This window comes from Epinephelus fuscoguttatus, linkage group LG17, assembly GCF_011397635.1.
Source record: "Epinephelus fuscoguttatus linkage group LG17, E.fuscoguttatus.final_Chr_v1".
Lineage (NCBI taxonomy): Eukaryota > Metazoa > Chordata > Actinopteri > Perciformes > Serranidae > Epinephelus > Epinephelus fuscoguttatus.
The window spans coordinates 13893780-13913756 of record NC_064768.1 but is presented as its reverse complement, the minus strand read 5'-3'; the positions used below and the strand labels follow the sequence as shown (position 1 = coordinate 13913756).

The 19977-nt window shown below is 38.4% G+C and overlaps 2 protein-coding genes across 2 annotated transcripts; one reads left to right on the top strand and one right to left on the bottom strand.

The window, feature by feature from the left end:
• Window positions 1-1450: 1450 nt before the first annotated feature.
• LOC125905130 (c-Myc-binding protein-like) lies at window positions 1451-3764 on the bottom strand. The gene is made up of 5 exons (XM_049603007.1): window positions 3548-3764; window positions 3247-3319; window positions 3070-3118; window positions 1795-1924; window positions 1451-1704 (listed from the first exon to the last, which is right to left on the bottom strand). The coding sequence occupies exons 1-5, from the start codon at window positions 3746-3748 to the stop codon at window positions 1663-1665; spliced, it is 495 nt and encodes a 164-aa protein (XP_049458964.1). The 5' UTR covers window positions 3749-3764; the 3' UTR covers window positions 1451-1662.
• A 2597-nt stretch (window positions 3765-6361) lies between these two features.
• Window positions 6362-19407, top strand: LOC125905114 (sialin-like). The gene is made up of 12 exons (XM_049602984.1): window positions 6362-6504; window positions 8321-8425; window positions 9013-9163; window positions 9722-9939; window positions 10243-10476; window positions 11048-11222; window positions 12160-12278; window positions 14215-14376; window positions 15011-15143; window positions 16161-16308; window positions 16687-16777; window positions 18283-19407. The coding sequence occupies exons 3-12, from the start codon at window positions 9076-9078 to the stop codon at window positions 18448-18450; spliced, it is 1536 nt and encodes a 511-aa protein (XP_049458941.1). The 5' UTR covers window positions 6362-6504; window positions 8321-8425; window positions 9013-9075; the 3' UTR covers window positions 18451-19407.
• The last annotated feature ends 570 nt before the right edge of the window (window positions 19408-19977 follow it).

Below are 19977 nucleotides of genomic sequence, written 5' to 3'. Positions count from 1 at the left end.
AAGAGACCTCTGCTGATAATTAAGCTTTTGATAAAAACCTCCTGAACATTGAGCACTGAAAAAATTCTAACCAGGAGAAGTTTCAGCTGGTTACAATCCGCAATCCTCACCAGTAAATGCCACTATATCCCCCTAAATATCACAATGGAGTGTTTTGTGTTTGTACGTTAACAGGTATGTCACAGAGGTCGGACCAAGTCATTGTTTTGCAAGTCATCTCAAATCTTAGCACTTCAGTCCCAAATCCTAAACTTTGAATGTCGAGTCCTAAACATGTCAAAATGCAGTCTTTGCCAGATGCTAGCATTTTAACAACAGGGTAATTTTTATTTATTTATTTACCTTTATTTAACCAGGTGAGTCAGTTAAGAACAGTTTATTTACAATGACGACCTAGGCAAGAGGCAGCAGAGAGAGTAATAATATATGAAATTTACAAAAGTCATGTCTGCTTTTCAAAATTTGTACTTATTTGTTATAACAAGTTTGTTGGAGGTTGTTGCACCCGTCTGTAATTTTCACCTCACACATTTTGCATACTGTAGTTTGTTTATGTGTTGACCACTATGTAGTTTTGTACAAAAACAAAATTATCTTTGGCCAGTCCTTCCAACTTGTGCTTAATAACCTAACGTTAGTTCTTAATGTGTCTCCTGCAACTTGACTGGATGCTGTCAGATTGAAGTGGATCTGAAGAATTAAGTGTCAACTTGCTGGAAGTGAACAGCGTTTAACGTTAGTTGAATGAATTGATTCATCGCACACTTTGTAAAAAACATACTTTTTAATCTTAGAGCTTGTGGGAAGGTATGAAGTATTTTTAAGTCTAAAGGCTCAAGTCCAAGTAAAGTCACAAGTCATTGGTGTTTAAGTCCAAGTCAAGTTGTAAGTCTTCTTTGATTTTGTCATGTCTATAGTCAATTAAATTCATGACTTGTGTCTGACTTGAGTCCATGTCTTGTGACACAAGTCCACACCTCTGGTCACGGAGATTCAGATGGGCATTTAATGATTTGACTGTATGCAACAGCTCTGTCTGAATGATTAGAGGGGAATGGAAAACTGAACCACAGATCTATAATGTTGTTTCAGGTCATAATATGCTGTTATACAACTGGATACTTTGAAATCATTGACACCGTCTGAATTCATTAAACCCCTGTTCCAACATGTCCGAAAGGTCTTCAGCAAGAGTATTAAACATAACAAATACCTAGTTCTGGATGTCTCTGTCACAATAGAAAATGAGTGTTAAATATCTTCGTGTTGGTGACATTAGTTTCAATTTTTTCTTCAATGTGATGTCATTTATCAGTTTAATTTCCCTATGAATTGTTGCTTTTGTATGGCCTTTTTTACTCAGTAATGCAGTTGATATCAATTAAAATGTCCTTGAAAAAATTTAAGGCCAATCAAAAAAATGTATTTAGAAATGTATTTATTTCAGATGGGTTGCTGCGTGTGTAAGCGTATCCTTTGGTTGAAAACAGGAACAATGAGATTGCCAAAGCAAAAGTTGTTTCTTGTTATATAACAAAAGAATAGCAGTGATTCTGTGTTCACTGTACATCCATTTAATAAACATTTACATATTCTTCAAAAATTGCTATTGTTTAATTTTTTTTTTTAAACTCTAGACAGTGATGACAAAAATCCTTTCTACTACGCTGCTCCCTCCTCAGGTGATGGTTCGTACTGCAGCAGCTAGAAAATGACATGAAGGCAGGTTAGAAGTCACAGTAGGAGTGGGACAGCGCTGTTTATCTGTAAATTTAGACTTTACCAGTATCTCACCCTGTTTCTCAGTTCTTCGTTCTCCTCCATAAGCAGGTTACATTTCTGATGTAGGTCAGACAGCTCCATACGAAGAGCCTCAGCGTCTGCTGGCTCTAAAGCAGCTGCACCAAGGTGAAGCTTTATGAAACTGTGGAGGTGGTTAAGGTCAACTATGCCCTTGATATTCAGACACAGAAACATATTGTTTTAACAAAGCTTATGATAAGTAAAATTATGATTTCTGCAAAAAAACAACTCCTCTTACAAGAACAAGCTTCCTGTGAATAAAACTGAGTTATGTGGAATTGTTTTTCACACCTTAGTCTCCTATACGGAAAAAATAAAAAATCAATGAGCAATCAGTTTCCACATGACACATTTGTTCCAGATAGATACAAAACAAAAATGCAATTCTCTCACACCGGCTGCCTAAATTACAGATTTTAAACCTTTTTGTTTTCTCCCCAGCTGAGATTGCTGACATTTCAAAAGTACAAGACATCCTTTAAAAGAGGAAATACTGGGGCATTGGTGGCTTAGTGGTAGAGCAGGCGCCCCATGTACAAGGCCGTTGCCGCAGCGGCCCGGGTTCGACTCCAGCCCGTGGCCCTTTGCTGCATGTCACCCCCCCTCTCTCTCCCCCTTTCACACTTGACTGTCCTGTCAATAAAGGCAAAAATGCCCTAAAAAATATCTTTAAAAAAAAGAGGAAATACTGTGCTTTTATGTTATCCTGCCGTTTCTTCTCATAACAATACAACACAAGATATTTAAAGTTTAAAGCTCATAAAATTGATTGTTTTTTGTAAATATGCACTCATTCTGAATTTGATGCGTGTGACACTTTTCAAAAAAGCTGGGACAGGAGCATGTTTACCACTGAATAACATCGCCTTTTCTCTTAACAACACTGAGTATGTATTTTATACAGTCTATGGTATGTATAGTATTTGGGAACTGAGGACACTAATTGTTGAAGTTTTGGGGGGTGCCTTACAGATTTGTCAACAAAAAGTTTACTGTACCCCAATCATAAAGCGTGACTCAAAGGGCTTTACAAATAATAATTTCAATTTTATCTGTAAAACTCAATATCACAAATCGTAATTAGCCTCAGAGGGCCTCACAGCACACACATCCCTCTGTTCTTGGACCTTCACAGCAGGTAAGGAAAAACTTCCCACAAATACCTCAGGAAGAGCAACTCGGGAGGGATCTCTCTTCTAGGATGGACAGACGTATCATCATCTTTGACACACCAACACTTGTTTTTAACACTACAAATAAGGATACTCCAGTGCATTGTCAGGTTTGTCAGTCTCTTCATACAGTGACACTAAAACTGCAGAGAGAGAGACAAATTGTTGATGAAGCAGCACAGCAGGGATACTGGTGAAAAGCACATCAATGGATGTGTTTAACACCAGGCACTGGATGCACATTCACAGGATGAATAAGGTCTATGCCTACCTCTTGTTATAGTGTCAAGAACTCCAGATTTTTCAAGGTATCTTCTAAACTGTTCTCTTTTTGATTCCGAGGCCTGAAACACAAGACAAATATTTGACTTACACATGAGTTGGGAGCACATATCTGACTGGATTAATAACAATACGCCTAACTATACTGAGGTGCGTTACAAACCAAGCTTCACGCACATTTCTGTGATGCTAACGTTAGCTAGTTAGCATGTATGCTGACACGGGCAACTTTAACATTTACTGGGCGAAAATAATTAACAACTAAAGAGAGTATGTAACCTAATACTCACTCTGTAATGGGCCATGAATGCGACGATAGCTGTACAATTTACAGGTGCCGAAAGATTAGTGGCAGGTGAATAAACATGGAATTCTTGGTTGCTATATGTTTGCTTCAGTCCACACACACAGGAGGTGGATCCGTTGACATGACAACACCATAGCTGCTTCTTCTTCTTCTTCTTCTTCTTCTTCTTCTTCTTCATCATCATCTTCTTGGCACTTTATGACGGTTAGCAAACAACTTTATATTGCTTTACCGCCACCAACTGGTATAGAGTGTGGATAGGGATTCTATCTTAAATGTACTAACTGATAAGAAGAAAAAAAATATGAAAATGTATACTAATAGATAAATAAAACTACATTCTCTCAATCAGAATTTTCTCCTAAGATATTGTAACAATGCTTGATAACATCTCTCAAATGAACTTCTCTGTAAAATATCTCAATCAAAACTAAATGTCTTGTTTGAGCTTTAATATAAGTTCCCTTCTCTCAACCTCATATTTTTCACAGGAACGTAGAACGTGTTCTGTTCTACTTGATTTTGGTCTTCATTTCTGTTTACTGAAAGGAACGGGTTTGTCAATATGATGAATTCCTGTTGCCTCCTTTGCACACTTGTTGGCCATTTCATTTCCACTAACACTGTGTTTCGTCCCAGCATCTGAATTCTGAATAGTGTTTGCTGTATTTCCAGTAAAATACCCTGTCTGTTTTCTGAATGATTGGATTTCATGCTGGTTATCGATGAACTGAGCATATTATTGCTTATCTTTCATCAATATCACTTTATTCTTCATGTCTCATTTAAAATTTTGCAAAAAAATCAACTGCTTGCACTAACTTACCAGGATGACCAAAAAAACAAGGTGTTTTTAACTCCAGGATTTTGTTTTCAATTTTTAACCTTCAAACATCAAAGGGTATGTTTTAAAAATCTAACAACTAATTCATTGTGGAGGGAGGGTCATGCATTTCCCCATAGTCACTCAGGGAGATTAAGGGGAAAATACTGCAGCTTCAGAGGGGGTAAAAAAACAAAACAAAAAACAACGTCCCACTCCAGCAACTCCCCTCCTCTGATAAGTAAAGAACAGACCCTTAGCTTCAGCATATTAAATAAACAACTTTGAAAAATAAGTACTACTGAGCATGAGTGAAAATAAATGTTGGTGTTTTTTTTTTTTTTTTAAATTTATTGTTAGTCCTTTTAACCCTTAGATGCATAAGTGGGGTCAAAAATGACCCCAGGGGTTGTTTTTCTTCAATATCTATGGAATTAAAAGTTTTTATCATTTCATATTCCAGGTATTCCTCATAAAACATGTTTTTGACATGAGGCCATTTGCATTTAAAAAACATTTATATAGCCTACATTTTAAGAAATTGTTGTTTTTGTATCACTACCCCACTCTTCCATAAGTGGGGTCAAAAATGACTCCAAGCATTTCCTATGGAATATCAAGGGTTAGACCTAGGAATCTTTGATTCTTGTCAACTGTGACTGTCAGGTAGCCTATTCATTTACTGTCGCACTTACACATCTAATGCCAGCAGTCTCACCACCCAGGAGGATTTTTATACAGCAACATACATCTAAGTATTACATTCTTGGAATACATATAACGTTATAAAATATGAACTTATTTTCCACATCCATGACTTTGTGTGATAAAGTATAGTATTATTGTCATCAAATCAGCCTACTTTGTAGTTAGCTAACATTAGCTAACTAAGCTAGCTAGTGTTAGCTAACTACAATGTAGGTACTAGTTAGCTAACTACTATGTAACGTTAATGTTAATACTGTAATGTTAGCTAGCTAACATTATTGCATTTGTTGTGTAGCGATAAGCAGCCGTACTATGATATTTATAGCTTCCTTGTAATAAAATCTAACCCCTTAGGTAGCCTATTATACTATTATTGATTATTCAATGATGTCATTAGTTGTTAAAATGTTAATAAAAAGTGATAAATGAACATGTCAAACATGAAATCATTCTTTTGTTGACCAAAATATAATACAAATCATCATCTTCAACCAAAATGAAAGAAATTGCTTACGTTTATCACATAAAACACATTGATTCTAATTGGGGTCATTTTTGACCCCACTTTTGGAAGAGTGTAGGTATCATGCATCTAAGGGTTAAAAACTAACTTTTGAAGCTCGAGGCACAAACCGAGAGAGTAGGGCGGGACAGCCGTTCATAGACATATATACATACAGTACAGGCCAAAAGTTTGGACACACCTTCTCATTCAATGCGTTTTCTTTATTTTCATGACTATTTACATTGTAGATTCTCACTGAAGGCATCAAAACTATGAATGAACACATGTGGAGTTATGTACTTAACAAAAAAAGCTGATTGGTTCTTGCCAATCAGCTCTTGAAGCTCATGGAGAGAATGCCAAGAGTGTGCAAAGCAGTAATCAGAGCAAAGGGTGGCTATTTTGAAGAAACTAGAATATAAAACATGTTTTCAGTTATTTCACCTTTTTTTGTTAAGTACATAACTCCACATGTGTTCATTCATAGTTTTGATGCCTTCAGTGAGAATCTACAATGTAAATAGTCATGAAAATAAAGAAAACGCATTGAATGAGAAGGTGTGTCCAAACTTTTGGCCTGTACTGTATGTATATGTATATATGTCTATGCAGCCGTTGGTCATGTGCTATGACGCCATACCCTTAGCACAGATTTGTAAAACATACAAGCTAGCTTCACGGGACAGCCTGACAATAGGCGTTTCCTCTTCCGTGTTTATTCATCTGCGTTTCCTCAAAGCGCTGCTCATGTGACCGTTTTCCTCTGGTCGTGAAAACAGCAACACAGCTCAGTTGTTGTCTCGCCGGCTGTGTTAGAGACACGATGTGACCTGGTTTATGTTTTATATTCCCATACGTTCAAGCTGCCTTAACCAAAAATCTCTGGTGTAAAACCCTTCACAAGGTAAGGTGACAAAATATTCATACATGTTGTCGTCAAACAGGGATACACCAGTTATAGCAAGTTAACGAACAAGCTAAGCTACTGTAAACTGTTCAGGTTAATACTTACAGACCTGTCTAAAAGGTTTTTGATGTATATCTGTATATGTCTGATACTTGGCACATAACAGAAACTGAGACGCTGGGAGACACAGCAAACCTTCTTGTGCCTGCACATATGAATGTGCCATCCAGTGTCAGTGTGTGTCTATGGGAAGGAGGGAAACTGGAAAAACTGGCTGTGTGAGAAAACATCTGTGGCTCTTAATTACTGAGTGGCTAGTTTCCAGTCAGTTGAGTCAATTAAGGTGTGTATTACAGAAACACATCCTGAAATCTACTTTTAATTGTGCTCTTAAATGGACAGCTCACTGCTAAATCAAAATGACATATTTTTCCTTTTACCTGTAGTGCTGTTCATCACTCTAGATTGTTTTGGTGCAAGTTGCTGAGTGTTGGGGATATCGGTCATAGAGATGTCTGCCTATCTCCAGTACCCTATAATGGAACTAGATGGCACTCAGCTTGTGCTGCTCATAAATACTTTTTCTTTGACTGGTAGTAAGAAGAAACTTTTTTTTATTTTGGGGTGAAATGTCCTGCCAAGACAGAGTCACTCCAGTGTTTGTCTGGTATGTGCTGACCAACACATTTTTGTACAGATGTTTCATAGCAAGCATGATCAGGATTAGTTAGGATCAAAGGTTGACATATTCCTCAGACAAAAGGAAGACGTAACCTACTGAGATTGACTGGACAGACGAACTGTAGTGATAATTTCAGGGTCATTCACCATCGTTTTAACCGGTTATTGATACCTCAGACCAGCTGCTTCAGAGGACCTTTGTGCCCTTTATGTCCTGTTATGAACTCCGATAACACTGTATCTGCTGTCCTGAAAAATTATTGACATCATATGAAACCCAGCTCACCCACCCCAAACCTTTGGGATCATTCACATCGGGATACTAACAGGTAGCTTGTGTTTTTCTCACTTCCTCAATAATGATATTTAGAAGCAGCAACATCACGAGTTGCCTCTTTCCTGCACATCAAAGCTTTCCAGTAGGAAGCTTGAGAAGTGAAACTCAGAACAATAACTCGGTATTTATATTCTGGCCTAAAACCTATAACCTTCACAGGCAAATTCACTCTTAATGTTTATTACTCCCTGCTTTTTTAGGTCAGCACTGCCACCAGGACATAATCATATTCATCATTGATCAACCTGTGAATTGTTTTCTCACTTATTATTTGTCAGAAAATAGAAAAATATTAATCTTGTTACTATCCTGAAATGTCCTTCGCCAAACCCTCCAGACTCCATTTCAATAAACAGTAATTTTATCTGCATAAAAAACACTTTAGTCAAAGTCAACAGAAACAAAATAAACTTTCCGAAAGCCATATTGGTATGTCTTTCAGTCGTTCCAACAATCACCAACTCTGGTTTTAAAAAAAGTCTGCTGCCACTACTGACAGAGAAACAAAACATCAGCACTAAAATGCAGTATCATTGGCAGATAACATCCCACTTCCTCCAAAAAAAATGCTCAATATGCCAACAATACTGGGTGTTAATTGAATTTTTTACTTCCGCTTAGTGGTTAAGGAAACACTTTTATAACAAATGTCACTCCAGGTCAGTGTGTTGTAGAGGTGTGCTGAGTTTCCATCTTGGTGAGCTTGAAAAAAAATGTACGTTAATGAAAGAGGGTTTTACCCAACAGTGAGAATAAAACCAGTCTGTGTTGTATGTAACCTTTTGTTGTTCACAGGTTCCAAATCAGTAAAGAGATAAACTCACGTTGAGTTTCATCGTCATCTTCATCACATGTCTTCCTCACTCCGCAGTGCATCCACTCTGAGCATCTGTGACCCTTGTGAGTGTTGGGGGTCAGTGACCTACATGTAATCTAACTAGTAGTTCTACAGTTTGCAGTGGTTTCCTGGTTGTTCAGCCAGGTTCATATCTGCGTAGTGATTTAAGTAATTAAATTACTTTTTTTGACATTTTTTTGTGTAGTTAAGTACAGAAATTAAAAACAGTTTTGTACAGAGCTGGGAAAGGGACATGCAGAGAAAAAAAATCGAAGGTTTAAAACAAAGATCTCACAAAATGTTTACTGACATTCCTGTGAATAGTCGGGTATTTTGGCTTAAATGCAGAGTGTCCACACATATCAGACTCTTAAATTCAATGTTTTTTTTTAAACCCCAAGATAGACTGATTTTTGGACAGATCAACTTTTTCTTAGCTAACTATATATTATTTTCCTATCTAACTTGTGAAATCAGGAAGTGCAGTTTTGTGTGTGTTTGTGTCAGTGTTATTAAGCTCTTTATCATAATCTGCTGATGTGTTGTGTCACTTGACTCGTCTTCTTGTACTAACTTGTCTGTCACGTGTTTATGTAACATCCTCTGTTTGTGTTTTTCTGAATACTGATTTTAGCCTTTGTCCATCCAGCAGATTTCCTGGACACCATGGCTCAGTGACAGAATTTCACAGACTTAATATTTCCCAGGTCAGATGAGTGCCATGCCGCCACCAAATGGCTACTCCATCATCCCTTCGGACGAGCGCGAGGACAGTGAGCCCCTCATCAAGAATGATGCAGGTGTGTTTATCTTTCTTATTTTAATCAAGTCACAACGTCATGAACATCCATGATTTCCAAAAACAATTTGAAATGTGGACTCATCAGACCACAGCACACCTTTTCACTTTGTGTCAGTCCATCTCAGATGAGGTCGGGCCCAGAGAAGTTGGTGGTGCTTCTGGATGTTGATATATGGATTTGACTTTGCATGGTAGAGTCCTAACTTGTATTTGTATATGAAGTAACAAACTGTGTTTACTGACAATGGTCTTCCAAAGTATTCCTGAGTCCATGTCATACTATCCTTTATACATTAAATCAAGTCAGTTTTTCATACAGTGCCGTCTGAGGGGTCAAAGATCACAGCCATTCAGTCTTGGTTTTCAGCCTTGTCCCTTAAATGCAGAAAATTCTCTGGATTCTCTGAATCATTTGATATTATAGATTGTTGATGGTGAATTCTCTAAATTCCCTTTAATTCTGACGTTAATCTGAAACATTTGAAATGATATTCATAATGACTCCATGCTCTCAGTCCAGACTGCATGTTAAAATCATTGTATTCTATGTGAACAGTTCCTCCTGTGTGCTGCTCGGCTCGCCTCAACCTGGCCTTCCTGATGTTCTTAGGGTTCTCCATGGTCTACGGTCTTCGTGTCAACATGAGTGTTGCCATGGTAGCCATGGTGAATACCACTGATTCCAAACCAGCCCAGAACAGCTCTGTCACCTCTGCCTGTCCCCTGCCAGCAGGGACAGAAAACAGCAGCAACACTTTCCTACAACCTGAGGGGGTAACGTACTTAATGAATAATCTTAAACAAGTTACAACTTGTGTGTAGTTTGGAATGAAACACTTTTGATAGGGCACCTGCTGCAAGATAACATGCAGTCAGTTGCTTTGTGTTTTTGAATTAAATAAGTCAAAATTATTCTGCAGATCTGATTAAATAGCATTAAAAAGGTAAATAAGTGAGACAAGGGGTGCCCAGCAGCTCACCTGGTAGAGCGGGCACCCCATTAACAAAGGCTATGTCCAACAGTGTCTGAATTCCTTTTACCATAAACACTTGACACTCTCTGTCCTCTTGTCCCAGGTCCCCCAGTATCCTTGGGACTCGGAGACTCAGGGCTGGCTGCTGGGAGCCTTCTTCTTCGGCTACCTGTGCACACAGATCCCAGGGGGCTACCTGTGTGGTCACTACGGGGGGACCATCTTCCTGGGTTTGGGTGTGCTGGGCACCGCAGTCCTCACGCTGCTCACCCCTCTGGCTGCCCAGATGGGGTTGTATTGGCTGTTTGCACTGCGAGCGTTGGAGGGCTTTGGAGAGGTAAGATTGTGTTGAGCAGGACACAGGAGGCTGCTGTGTGTACAGTCAGTTTCACGAGTTAGAACTTCTAGTTTACAATGCAGGACCTTTTAAGGATGAATTTAACAACAATAATAAAGTTGTAGACATTAATTTGCTGATACATCTGGCAGATATTGTTTTTTTAGTTAAATTCAACCATGATTGAGTATTTCATACCAGTTTACCAGTCTGTTTTGTTACTTCTACACAATATTCATAAAATTGTTCATTAATCTTTCTGGTCAGTTAATTCTTTTAAAGAGATTTTTAATCCAAATTTGAGAGTTTTTGTGAACATTTGTTTATCCTGTTCTGCTTTAGTTGCTTTTACACCAGAACTGAAACTAACAGTTATTTTCATCATTGATAAAACCTGAAAATGACTTGGTCTTGGTCATAACTTGGTCTTGGTTTAGGTGGTCTTGACTACAGCACTGCAACACATCCACATTATTTATTACCAAGAATACTGATTGTGTTGGATGCGTCTTGCTGTTTGCCACACTTGTCTTACTCTCATCTCACTGCCTGTCTCTCCATGTTTCTTCAGGGTGTGACGTTCCCAGCCATGATGTCCATGTGGGCTCGGTGGGCTCCTCCTCTGGAGCGCTCTCGCCTTATGTCCCTGTCGGGATCTGGGGGCAACTTTGGGGCCTTTGTGGCTCTGCCGCTCACTGGCTACATCTGCCAAACCTTAGGGTGGCCTGCTGTCTTCTACATCTGTGGTGAGGGAGGGAAACACCCAAGTGCAATCACATATTCACATATAAAGCATGACATACCTCAGTCTCTCACAGGAAAGATGCCAGGGTGGTAGATGCTGCACAACAGTAAGAAATTGAAATTTGCAGAACACAAATTCCCTCTAAATAAAGTGAAACAAATTAAATGTGATTAAATAATTGTTGCTGCTGAATGAGCAATGTAGCTTAAATGTAAAGACTCAGGGCATGTGCTTAAAGTAGCAAAGATGCAGAATAGCCCAATTATCTGCAGAGGTCTCTTCTTCTGCCAAGAAGACTGCCAAGTCAGTGTAGCACCCAGACAGTCTACAGCATGGACCAGCTAAAGTTAAATTCTGCTAAATAAAAAGCTTATTACTTTATACACAATCCCAGGGTTCAGAAAAGTCTTATCTTGTGTAATAACATGGTTTTTTATCTGAATCTGCAGAGTAACTAGCGACAAAAGTTATCAAATAAATGTAGTTTAATATAAAATAGGCTACAATATCTGCCTCTGAATTGTGGTGGAGTTAAAGTAAAAGAAGCACATACAAAAAAAATCTAGTAAAGTACAAGTACCTACAGTTTGTATTTAAATACAATACTTGAGTAAATGTGCTAAGATACTTTCCACTACTGCTGAAAAGTTTTGCTGTTGCATGACAAAAACAATTTATGGATTTTATCTTTAATACTGACTGTGCTACCTTATATTACAGCATTATTTTTGTTTGCGTTATGACAGTAGTAATCTTACTTTTTACGCTGATTGGGTTTCAAAAATATGTTGTTGTTTTTTTGATGCAAGATACATTTGGAGCAGTTTTATTTTATTATGGCATCAGGCATTCACTTTTAACCCTGAATACCAGCACCTTTCCTTTAATTATTCACCTCTCTGTCTGTCTGTCTGTCTGTCTGTCTGTCTGTCTTTCAGGGGGTGCTGGTTGCCTCTGGACCGTGTTTTGGTTTATTTTTGTATCCGATGACCCTCGCACTCATCGTCGAATCAGCAAAGAGGAGAGAGATTACATCATAAACTCCATCGGACCTCAGGTGCACATTAAACATTAACCATCACCTAATTTACTGTGTTGTGCATTGCTGTATTGCAGCTCCTCTTTCTTGACAAGATAAAGAAATGATTAATATAAATACATTACACAGCAAATTATAAAATTATGAGTCTACAGTTTCCCTGTATCGCCAGTTTGTATGGAAGCTGCCAAGAAGGTGATTTATGCAGCTGTTTTTTAGCCAAACAGTATGTCAGAAAGGGAGTTTTGGATGTATTGAACCTGATGCTGCATTTTGTTAGCCGTCCCTCTTCCCCTTATTCACTTACCCTCAGCCCTTGGTAATACCAAACAGCTTACGTAGCACAGAAGCCACTGAGAAAACACAACGAGAACGGGTGGAAGAGGAGCAAGGATTGAAATTGAATGTGTCTGTTATTTCACCCCAACTACCATGGATTGACCAGCTGAAGGCTTAGCACTTTACTGTTTTTACTAATCATCAGATATACCTGCAGACTCCATCATTTCAATGAGGCAATGGCATCTTCTGCTGATAGTTGTGATACGTTGGCAAGCAGCTGGTAATTAGCTGCATCAGCATCTGATGTAGAATTAGGCAATTATTGAAAGGGTCATTAATAAAAGATGATACTGTGAGTGTAGGTTATGCAAAAAGTTCTGTCAGGCCGAATGCACCCACAGAACAATTGAGAAGACACCAACCCTTTATCTTTTACTGAGTCTGCTGAAACCCTTCACCATCACAGCTGCAGTTACATAGACCTTTTTCACAGCAGACATTTTGACATGTCATAATAGGTAAAGCACAATAACATTAATGATAACTGAATTTCATGTAGGGGAGGTCTTGGTATTGTGCTTGCTGTCTCACTGGAATAGCTGACTGGCACAATTAATGGAACTGAGCCATTGTTAATGTTATTAACTTCACCTGTTCTTTTCTTACAATGACAAGTCAAAGGTCTGCTGTGAGAAAGGTCCATTGCACGTGTCATACCCTGTAGCTCCCATGAGGTCAAGAAAGCACGAGCCAGCCTTATGATATATACCTCTGGAGTGACCATCGGTCCCTGAGCGCTCCGAGTGTTGATGTCACAGTGTTCACTTAGTTCACTATGTTAGTATGGCGATAGCAGGGCCCCATCTTTGAAAAAACATTTCTTTTTGGAGACTCTAGGAGTACATTATCTGTTCCATCTAGTAAATTCCCATTCCTTCTCAGTTCACATATTATATGTCGGTCAGGTTTTAACCACTTAATTGTAATTCAAGTGCTGCTGTTGTCAATATTTGTAAAAGCTGTTTTTTCTCTCTCCCATCAATGCCCTCTGTGTTAGACCCGATATTGCTATACTTGAGTCTTTTGTGAGATTTTGGTAAGATATTTTCTTAAGTGCTTCAAAAATCTCTTACCAAAATGTACTTAACTTAGTGCATGTCCAAAATATGTCAGTATGGTTGCCAATTTGTGGACCACAGTTTCATCAACATTTATTCATTATTTCATTTATTTGAGTATGCTGAGCCCATTTTATCCACTATCTCTGGTGTCTATTAAAAAAAACCTCTCATTACTACCTTCCATCTGAATTCCCTCCAAGTATTTGAATTGGTTACTAAGTGTGAAATGTTGCTCTTAAATAACGCCTCAAACTTCCTGTTTTCCACACAGTTCCCTCTTTTTTTACTTTCTCTTCCCCTCAGCTGTCCTTTTGTTGTCCAGCTGTCTTTATGCCAACAAGTCAATATGTCTTAAATGAGAACATCTGACAGAATTGTCTTTTCTTTCTTTTCAAGGTATACTATGCAGGAATTGCATAGAAATTCTGCATAAAATTTCACATAATATACCTTTAAACTTAAAGTGAAAGTTTCCCTCTTAGTTTATATTCTCCTGCATTTTTTGTTATATATGTGTAGTGTTTTCTCAAGATTTTGTCATCTATCTGCAGGGTACAGGTCATGGCTGGTCCGTGCCCCTTCTATCCATGCTGCTGTCGGTTCCTCTGTGGGCCATCATCATCACCCAGATGTGTGCACACTGGTCCTACTACACCCTGCTCACCTCCCTGCCTACCTACATGAACGTCATCATGCACTTTGACCTTAAATCAGTGAGGTTTTGATTTATTTGTTCCTCCATTTCACGTTAAAAAATGATGATAATCAGTAATCATACATAATGATAGAAAATAAATGATAATTATAATTGATGTACATCTCCATACTTTATAATAAAGGCAAAAAATGTAAATCTAATCTAATCTAAAAGAACAACATATGTGAAGGTGTTTAAAAGCGGCATCACAAAGTCATTATTCTGTTATTAAATAATGCTAGCTGTTTTCTGTCACTCAACCCAGTTTAAAACAGAACTGGGACAAATTTTGTACTAAGTCATTATTCTTTAATTTGCTTTTCACATATGACTTTTTGAGCTTTAGAGGCACTGGTAGACTGTGTTTTTCATACAGAGCCAGGCTAGCTGTTTCTCCCTGTTTCCAGTCTTTATGCTAAACTAAGCTAACTAGCTGCTGTTTCATATTTACCGTACAGACATGAGAGACACATCACAGTCTTCTCATCTAGCTTTTGAGAAAGACATTAAGCATGTCAAACATTAGTCTTTACCAAGATGTCATGACAGGGCATTATAATATACTTACTTAGATATCATTTAAAACTGGAGGAAGACGAGCAACATGTATTCACTAAATCCTTTGAATACAACTCTATCTCTCTGTCCAGAATGGTTTCCTCTCCGCTCTGCCGTACCTTGGGGGCTGGTTGTTCTCAACACTGTCAGGTGTCGTAGCTGACAGTCTCATCGAGAGGAGGGTGTTCAGCGTCACTGTCGTACGCAAGCTCTTCACAGTTGCAGGTAAAAAAAACTTTTCTCCTCCGAGCCGTTTTATTTATATCTCTTCTGTACACCTGTGCTGCATGATTGCCTCTGTGTCAGGCTGAGCATCACAGGACAATGGGTATAGGTATGGAGGAAGTTAAGGACTCTGAGAAGTAATTAACATTGGACAGTCTGACGTCATTTTCTAAAGTACAGCCTCTTTTCCACTTTTGACATTATTTTTTTGGCTCTGGCACAACGTGTGAACCTCCACTTCTGATGAACTATGTAGACTTATGTCTCTTTTTATAGAAACCCACACTGATCACTAAATATGGAAATGAAAACACTGAAAGGTACAGCTCACCCCCAAAATCAAAAACACATTTTTTCTCTTACCTGTTGTGCTATTTATCAGTCTAGATTGTTGTGGTGTGAGCTGCAGAGTGTTGGAGATATCGACTGTAGAGATTTCTGCCTTCTCTCCAATATAACCGAAGTAGATGGCAATCGGCCTTTGGAGCTCACAGCATTTTCTCTTTCCAGCAATCATGGCGCAGTTATTCAACATAATCCACAGACCCTGTTGTGAGCAGTTTCATGTAGGAACTATTTTCTGTCCACCAAGCTGCACCTGCCAAATGTATCAGTGCACAGAAAGAAGTGTGCGACTACTGCTAGCTCATGTACAGACACACGTGTACAGACTGAAATGAGAAACTGTCCTCCACACAGGCAGTGGTGTTGGGGTTTTCAGTCACCATTACTATATTTGAGGGGAAACTCATTAATTACAGACCAGAAACCAAATTAAAATGTCTCTCATGACTCAGGTTTCAAGTAGAATAATGCTGCCCTCATCTGGTTTAGATCAAGTATTGAAAGATGATACAAATACCCAGATATACACTCACTGACCAACCTGTTATATGTTTCACCCATTTTCACAAGTTAATACCTAAAAACACAAAGAGAACCAGTAATACCTGTGATGGTTTCTCAAAGTACACTGGTATTTCCTTATTTTTTTTGACATCGTCCTCCTCTCTGCAGGTCTATTGCCAGCAGCAGCTCTCCTCGTGGGCGCAAGTTACGCCGGCTGCAGCCACATCCTCGCTGTCACCCTCCTCACACTCTCCAGCACCATATCAGGGATCACCACCTCTGGATACTATGTGAACCAAATAGACATCGCTCCGCGGTAGGTATAACTGACTACACTCTAGGATCAAGGTTGAATGTGGCTGAGCATGACGTCAAATCATTCAGTTTACAAAGATATAAAACAGAGAAAAGCAGCAAATTGAGACCTAAAACCAGAGATTGTTTTTTGCTTTTATTATTGAGATAACTAAGAATCAGAATTTATTTCCTGTTGATCAACCAATTGTTTCAGTTCTGATGAAAACTTAGATGTATTAATAACCTAATGATGTGGACAGCGAAAACATCCAGTTTTGTTCCTCTGGACTCATAAATATTCATGTGTTATCGACTAAATTAAATGTAGTAACTGTATTCTGACTTCATAGAAAGTAGTACATTTTAGGGTGATAACTTCTCGCTCTCTCTCCTTTAGGTACGCTGGATTTCTTTTGGGAATCACTAACACTTTTGGGACCATTCCTGGAGTCTTGGCACCCATAGCTACGGGATACTTTACTGAGGATGTAAGTCAGTGGGGACTTCACTAAGGATTTGTTTGATCTCTTAAATTACCATGTATATACAGCATTTATATCTGTACTATTTTTTCTGTTTTTACAGTGTGATATTAGTAGTTTTACTAAAGGTGTATTAAACAGGATTTACTTTTCATAAATATGCTTGCCAACGAAAGTTAAAGTGAAGCCAATCCCATATTCATTTTCATGTGGCATATTGCCTTGCTATATTCGCTTTTCTCAGCATTGTGTCTCTTAAGCCTTGTTTCCACCAAACAGTCAGGTCCAGTTCAGTTCATTTCTTAACACATTAGAATTGTTATTTTTCTGTTTCAACTGTGAAAAGTTTTGGATGGTACCAATAGAACTGTCCCCATTTTTGGTCACCCCTCTGTTGGGGTACCTTGCACACTGATCTGGTCCTAAAGAGTGGAGCTAGAAAATTGATTGGTCAACAGAGAGCTATCACTCTTGCTCAGGGCTGAGTTGTGGCTGATTTTGGAGCTCATGTTCTGTTCATACTGTGGCAAGTTTTTCATACATTAGTAAACTATAACTATAAAATGAAAGGATGTTTTGCTGCCTCTAGCAGCAGCTGTAGACTATGGAATTTTTTTTAGTTCACCCTGCTGTTCAGAGGCTAATGCTTGCAGTGACCAGCAACTTTTAAGGTGCAACATTAAGTTGTAATGTCACTCAATGCTGAAGTTTAAAACATGATTCAGTCAACACACATTAAATGTCAATGTGACAACTCTGACCATTCCAATCGTTTCTGTTGTCTCTGTTGAATGACATATGCTTGAGTGATGATTGGATCTTTAAAAACCAAGCATTTAAAAACTGTATATGAATTTTAACCGGCATATATTCTGTTTCCTCACTTGGAGAAAAAAACACGGTGGAGTGTGGTTCTGGTACACTCCAGCAGCACCACACCCCTGTTCTTGCTAGACAAGGACTCAGTGCACAAACCCACTATTTTTAAATATTCCACTGAGAAGAGACTCACTACAGGTTTCTTTTTTTTGTTGGTGTTGTTCTGAAAATGTCAGCATTCAACCCTGTTTTGTGGATCATAAACCCAGTGCAGACTTCCCTCTTCATCACCAGTAAAGAGGAAATACCTATGGTCTAGGAACACATGCCTAGGACTTACTTTTGGTTCTAAAGGCAATATACCAAAAGTTTTTAATGGAAACATGGCTTTAGGTCCTTGCTGCTTACAGCTCAGCACCTGGCGACTACCTTGTTATAAAGCCCCAACCTCACCTGAGCACTGTAGGGGAACACGACTATAAACATCCAGAACACAGAAAATTAGAAAATACAGGCAGAGGGCAGAATCTCTGCAGTGAAATTCACCACCACACACTTTTAATGGGTCGTAAGGGATACTTCCTTAACCACTGGTAATTTATCAGGAGCAACTTGAAAAGCAACTCAACTCGCAATACTGTACATAACGGGTCACTGAAGTAATACACTACCTCTTCTTCTTTGGTTGTCAGCACACCCTGGCAGGCTGGAGGACGGTCTTCTGGGTGGCAGCTGGGATTAACATCAGTGGCGCTCTCATCTACATCATATTTGCCAGTGGGAAGATCCAGCCGTGGGCCCTCACTGAGGAGGAGAGAGCAGAAGCTGAGAAACACAGGCGCAGGTCCATCTCCACATAAAACATACAAAGGCAGACAAATACATCAGACAAATAAACAAAGATGGCATATGTAGTATAGCTTTTAAAGACAGCTGGATATATTTTAACCCAGAACACAAGACATTTAGATTACTACCACCAGAAATTGATGCATAGATTATAGAAATATATGATTTACACTTGTTGTGAAGAATGTGAGAGGTGTACCTACAATATTATCAGCCAAGCATAGCGTAACATTCATATCAATGGACCAGGATAGTTTGATCAGGAATAATTTTAAGGAGTTTTTATTAATAATATTTTAAAGTTTACACCCAGGTGAGTATTTTAACTTATTTGTACAATAATTCCAACAACAAGTATGTTACCAAACATAGGATTTTTTAAGTGTTATTAACCACCTGAACATTGGCTGCTTTACTTACATCTGTGTCTGTTTTCTGACCACTTGTGGACTGTCCAGCTGGACCAAAAGAAATAAGCACTTTTCTCATACAAAAATACACCAAAAGCCTTACATTTGATGACAGTTTTTTCTGAAATAAACTTTTTAGATGTTTTTTATTTTATTGTTTTATCTTAAGAAAGATAAGCATCTTAATTTTCCTCCAGAAAAACCAAAGCACCTTCAAAGATTTTAATATTTTTTTCGTAAAAGTGCCATGAGCTATGAGAACCATTTTGACTTGCAGTGTTTTAAATCTGACATCATCTCTAATAAATACTACAGTATTTATTTTATAAAAAAATAAACAAGACAAAACACTTCAGCAGCTTATGCAAATACATCAAAGTGCACTGTGATTGTAAAGCTATGACGTTTTAAAACCAATGCAATAACTCATTTACCTTCTCCGTGCATTGAAAATGTATGAGATTGTAAAAATGTCAAATATGTGTTAGTTTATAATTTTTTATAAAAAACAATCAAGTTTGTTTTACTGAGTAAAAAACTGAAATTTGTGGCATCTGAGTGGAGTCTCTCTCTCTGTGTTTGTTGTTGTAGATTGTTGTAAACTTACTTAACACAGGAAATGTGTGTGTGCATGAAGCTCAGATCAACAGGCAGCTCCTAACACTTTTCCACCAACTTGGAACTGGTTGTGTTCCAGTTCCTGCATCTAATTTTGAACCGTTTACAGCATTTTGACCAAGATTAAATTGGTACAGAACCCAAAAGGTTGGTTTCCAGCTGGAACCTAAATTAGCAGGTTTTCCTTAACCTGAAGTGCTAACTGTGATGACATCAATGGGCATGTCATATTGTACAGACTGGAAAGAGTGGATGGAGAAGGCAACAATGGAGAAGTCAAGTGAGAAATCGTCAGAAAAGAGGAGAGTGCAGTGGTCTTATTAATAGTTGGTCTATGCTTGGTTTTTGGATAAAACATGCATCTGTAATAACAGAACAAAATCTTGCAGGTTCTTCCAATGTAAATAATGCAACACCCTCTGATGATGACGCATCCTTGGTTGTAATGGTCTCGCCAGACACTGGTGGAAATGTGAGCTGGTTTGCTAGATAGCACCAAGGTCTCAAAAA